At 36.4% G+C, this 6,000-nt stretch overlaps 1 protein-coding gene across 1 annotated transcript in view; it reads right to left on the reverse strand.

Moving 5' to 3' along the window:
• Chc (clathrin heavy chain) overlaps positions 1-4,934 on the reverse strand; it is a 73,552-nt gene extending 68,618 nt beyond the window's left edge. Inside the window, exon 1 of the mRNA XM_067112428.1 lies at positions 4,520-4,934. Within this exon, the coding sequence (XP_066968529.1) occupies positions 4,520-4,561 (42 nt within the window). The 5' untranslated portion in view covers positions 4,562-4,934. The remainder of the gene's footprint in view (positions 1-4,519) is intronic.
• Positions 4,935-6,000: the final 1,066 nt, after the last annotated feature.

The raw sequence follows: 6,000 nt of genomic DNA on the forward strand, positions 1-6,000 counted from the left end.
CTGAGATGCTGCTCTTCAACACCATGCGGCTAGGTCAAGAAGATAATGTGCACGCTCACTATGATGACATTTCCCCAAACGACCAATCAGGGTTTGTTTTCTGATTTTTATCATTATTTCTTGGTTTTCACTCAAGTCATAGCTTCATCTTCATGTGGTGACATGCACTCAATAATATTCTTTCAGAATAATTAGTATTTACACACTGCAGCAAAATTTGTTATGCCAGGACTGTGAATATCCTGACTCAAAAATATTGTATTTGGACAAAAAAATATGTTGTAATGGATGTGTCAGGCTCCAACATCCCTAGTCAAGTCGTACTGAGAAGCAAATGCTTGCAAGAAGAAATTCTCCAATTTTTCTGATAACTTAGATATGATTTTTACTGTAAGAGGACTTATTTGGTACTGTAGTGTATACATTCTAAAAAAATTACTTAAGTATGCAATTTAAAATGTAACAGCGTTTGTGTTTTGTTTTTAATAAAGCTGTAATGGTTGGGCAATTGTTACACATACCAGTCAGTTTAATAGAGGAGGACTGCAGTGGGAAACTAATTTTAGGATTGGTAAGTTTCTGGGGGAGGCACAAAGATGACTACAAATACAGTAACCAGGATATGTCAGCAATACCTTAAGTCATGTTATGTGGGAGACCAACCCTATAAATTTAAGTTTTGCTTAGGAAGGAAAATTTAGGATGTAATTGTATTTCACTAAATGATTCACGGTTCCCTAGGTTAGTTTGGTATGCAACGCAGGGAGCGTTTCGGTTACGTAAACCGTGGTTTCCCACTTATTGTCTTATAAAGTTTAAGTGATACAGGCCAGTGAAGGTTTACCACTGTGACCCTCATCAGTGTTAGATTTCAGGTTTGCCTGGTTTCCTGTCAAAATGCATGCAAATCATGTCAGAAACTACCATTAAAACCTACATTTTACATTTGCAGTTCAGTACAGGTTTAAACCTTCACTAAAAACTTATATGGACAATGCTATTTGCAGTCATCCGAATTCAACAATTTGCTGGACTGCAAATGCAGCCAGTCTCAAAATGTTAAGCAAAACTTCAAACAATTAGAGCTGCAAATAACTGAACTGCAAGGCAAAAACCAATGTAAAGTTTCCTTAACCTATTTAAAGAAAATTCTACTATAAGATTGGAAATTCTCTGACAAACTAATCCTTAATGAAGATGGCTTTTAGACTGATAATGGTTTTGATAATCATACACTAAAACTAAAGATACAGTATTTAATCAAGACAACAGACCACTTAAGATTGACAGGAAACAAATTACACTGACAGACACTAAGAATACTTCAGCTTAGTGTGCATGCATTTAGTGTGCATGCATATTGATCAAGGAGGCATAACATTTAATGATAAAAAAGGAAGAGTTACATGGAGACATTACAGATATGTTACTGTTGTAAAAAATACAAAACTAAGGTTTTCCATAATCCTGAAGTGGCCTGGCATTTTACCCTAACATAATTATATACTGTAAAAATGGGTGAAATATTAACATCACCATTACTCATGTTTAACATTTTATTGGAAAAATGTTACTTTAAATCATAAATGCATCAAGAAATTGAAAACATTTTTGTTTTAATATGCTTTGGAAGTTTTTGGTGTTTATTTTGTTGGCAAGTAAGTAGTACAAATATAGGGCTTCACTCCCCCTCAAGGCCTCACCTAACCTAACCTACCCTACCCTAACCTAAGGCACTGAAACAAACCAACAGCAGCAGCTAAATCTGACTTGGCTGAGGAGCTTGGGCCCCTGGACCCACCCCCACTTAACCTTGGGCACTGTAATTGAAAATAAACAATAGGGTTGCAACTTAACCTAACCACACCTAACCTAGGGCATCAGGTTCTTCCTGACCCCTCACCCCTATTATTTTTATTATTATTATTATTATAACTTTGGTTACCAAACCTCACCTACTCCATGGTCATTTTAAAACCTTCATTAAGCCTTACCTTAACCACAACAAAAACTTGCAGAGGAATGATGGGGATGTTCCAATACATCCTTATTTTGGCCTTGTATCTTGCCCTACCCAAAACCCTGACTTTACTGCTGTGGTTCCCTATAATTGTAGGAAGTAAGAGCTGTTCATTATCTTTAAAACTAAGGTTCCTGTTAACTGGCTACCTAAATAAACATCAGAAACATTCAACACACGCACTGAAACATAGGACCACCATATTTTCAACTCCAGAATATGATTATAGTTTACAGCACAAATTTTGCAAGTAACCAAATATGTTGTATTTCCCCCAACCCTAAAATTCCAGTCTCCCCTATGGTTCCTCATAATTGTACAATTCCGGTAATCTTTGAATTACAAATGTCACAAAAACGAAGGTCAGAAACATTACAAACTATAGAATACTCAGCTGAAATAATAAGAGTAACGAGTTACGTCTGTTAACGTAACCATGACTATGAAGGCATTTTCAAGCACTGCATGAATTACAAAATCCCACTTACTTGGTGAAATTTAAAACAAAAGAACTGATCAGGTTTCAGCATTGTAAAAGTACCAGCACTTCTCAGTGTAAATAAAACACAAAAATTATGCTAGCCACCCTTAACCAAAATGCACTGGGACAAAAAAATTTGATCGAGAGTTCCACTCACTTCACCATCGAAACATAAAAAAAAAAAAAAACAAAGATTAACAAACATCCCAAGACCTTGTCAGATTGACTACATGAAGATAGAAGTTAAGAATCTGGCACCCTTAGATCATGATAAACAAAAGCTAGGCTATGCATGCTGTCTACCTAACCTAATTAGTATGTTCCTAAGTCCTCTGTCAAAACATTGGTTTTTTGCAGATTTCAACTTCAACTTAAAGGCTAGGTCAAGTACGACAGATGTAAACACTGATATTTATAAAACCAAGCTGCAACAAGGATATTAAAAACATAGCATCCAGAATAACAATGTTTCAAAAAATACATAAAAATGCATATAATTCCAAAACTAAAAACTTCTCTATTCAAAAACAGATAGCTATTCAAGGATAGTAAATCGGGTGTCTGTAAAGGGCATGGCTGCACAGTTATATCCCTGATTAATAAAACAATATACATAAGGGTGTATATATAATGCAGTACATGAGATAATTTAAAAATTACTAAAATAATGAGAAATTTTCCATCTTTTGTTTTCTTTATACGTTCATCCACATGGGGCTGGTGCTAAACAGAAAACCAAGGATGAATGCGAAGAACAAACGACGATATATTTCTCACTATCTCAGTAATTTCTCTGATTACCTCACCTGTACAGTAATATATATACCCTTTTCTACAAAGTTTGCACAAAAAATTGTTGATATCTTCATGTGGCACACCAGGTGGGCAGGGCAAAGAAACTAGGATTATGAAAAATATATATATTCATAATATATATATATGTAATATATAATATATATACATATATATATGCATATATATATATATATAATATAGAGGCTAAATACTAGTCGTTGGCAAGCCTTAAGAAAGCAAGCATCGCCTCTAAATAAACCATGTCTAAGCCTAAACCAAGTTCTCCAAACTACCTTACTATAATGCATGAATCTGTAACCTTTATTATAACTATGATCCTTTCATGTGCCCCCAAGGACCAGCACTCCCTACCATACCATACAGCATAGCTACCCCTATAGGGTGGTAGGATAATTTGTTACCATTTTATTTCATTGTACAATAACTAGTAAGAAGCCGACGCCTATCAGGTTTAAACGAAATGCTATATTTATATAAACCCAATGCCCAAAATGGGTTTTTCACCCCAAGCTTTGTGATGGGTGTGCCAATGGTTAATGGACTCTCCGGAAAAGCACGAACTGGCAACCCTCCCTCCAACATCCGGCAGTCAACAGTACTAGACCTAAAAATTTCGACCATTCAACTCTCTTATTACTAAAAAGACTTCTCCAGCAAATCTGAGCCCTCCAGTTACAAATCCCGTGAGCAAACCCGGCGGGAGCGCGATTATTTCGTCAGGGCCTGTTGTGTCATCCACAGGCCATCGTCATATGCTTTCACCGAATGCCTTTCAGCAGTGCAAGCCCGGATTCCGGGATTTTCAAGGGCTCTCGATCTTTCTTGCACATATACAAGTTTATTCTGTGAACATGATGGTTCCGGGCATTAACTACATCGCAAATAACTACGGGAGCACTTTCTAACATCTTCATTTTCCCCGACGTAAACATTTCTTAAAAGGGCCAGCCACCTGGTGACCCGATTCAATCGCTTTTCCCCATTTTCGGCGCATTTCTTATGTTATTTCGGTGCTTACGAGGCACCTCCTATTTTCACCTCTTATTTCTAAACAGAGCCCGGTTCCGGGGGAGGAACAATTCCGCCGGCTGAAAGTACAGGATGTCGGGAAAAGTGAATGAAATGTCATCTACAACTGGATCATATGACGGCCCAGTGGGCGTTCACAGACTCCGGGAGGACATCGTTTCCTTATTACATACCTGCAAATGCTCCTGGAACCGTATTGGTAATACTTGTGACATCTTGCTGGAATGATGGGTGGCAAAAGGGGTAAAGAGGCGAAAAAAACCGTAGGTTCAAGGGGTTATTTTCCTGTTATTGGACCCATCCAGAGTTGTTCGCAGCCACACCGACACTATCCAATATGTCCGTGACAAGTGCAGCTAGTTCCTCTAGTGTATTACTCCGCCCAACTATATTTTATTCTAGATAAAGTCTTTTCTTTATATTGCATCAGCACTATACATTTTAATAAGCTACGAACTCACTGTGATTGATACTTTCGAATTTTTATGTCAAGTTGTCATACTTTCGAGCAATCGGTGTGTTCGCGGAGGAAAATGGCGGTTAGACGGCCTGCCAACTGAGCAGCCTCTGTCAGATTTCTCATTGATCGGACATTTCTTTTGATAATGATAACCTCAACATTTTCTCGTATAATTGATTAAATATTATAGGCTAAAATGCTTTTTGTGCAAATAAATAAACAAATGAAATATCATAATCAATGATAGGTATCTTCGATACTTCAAAATGACTATTTTGCTCCAAAATTTGCTTGGTACATTTTAGAAAGTTGTAAGTGTCAAGTGCACAACCGTAAAGTCAATGAATTATTAAGTCGAGGTTATGTCGAATTGGGGTATTCCAGTAGTACACCCAAAAATACTTTCGGTGTTATTTTGCATAGAAAGAGATATTCCATAATACTCTGAAAGAACTGATAGCAGTAAAATCCTCTTGTATATCAAAAGATCGGTATGTTGCGTCATCTACGCAAACTGGAAACAACTTTTTTTTTCTAAGTTCATAGTGCAACGAGACGAGCGGCAGAAGACCTTTTAAATCTGCTTTACTTTCATTGAAGAAATATGTTTCATACAAATGTTCTCCATACTTCTTAAGCAGTTAAATCTATGAAAATTGTACATTAATGCTGAATGTGACGAAGAAAATATGAAGCATTGTTGTAGATGCGAAAATGGCTTCATTTACTGTTAAATGAACTTAGATGTCTAAAATTCAGAACTATTTGTTTTGGTCATCTAAATTTGCAGTACAAACTTGAGTATAATGCTTCATAAATTAATAAATCACACTTAGTACATTTTCGTATTAATATATACTCCTGAGTTTTGTTATTCTTAATTTACGAAACCGTGTTTATTTTAGCTTCATAGGCTACTGTATTAAGTATGTGAACCTCCGAAATAAAAAATTAGTGTGAGTGTCCATTTGCAATTACCCCATATTATCCTTTTACCTGTGAATTTCGAAGATGAACGAAACTGTCACCAGCTGACCGCTGTAGCTCAGCTGAGATAGGTGCGCTTGGAAATGAAAAGCCTAGCTGGGATTTCGTTTCAAAAAACTTATTTTTATTTTCAAGTTATGTGCTGTAATTATAATATGTCTGCACTTCAGAATGCTTTTAATGGACAGTTTATGTCTCGTTTGCAAG

This window comes from Macrobrachium rosenbergii, chromosome 12 (assembly GCF_040412425.1).
Source record: "Macrobrachium rosenbergii isolate ZJJX-2024 chromosome 12, ASM4041242v1, whole genome shotgun sequence".
In the NCBI taxonomy this organism is placed as follows: Eukaryota; Metazoa; Arthropoda; class Malacostraca; order Decapoda; family Palaemonidae; genus Macrobrachium; species Macrobrachium rosenbergii.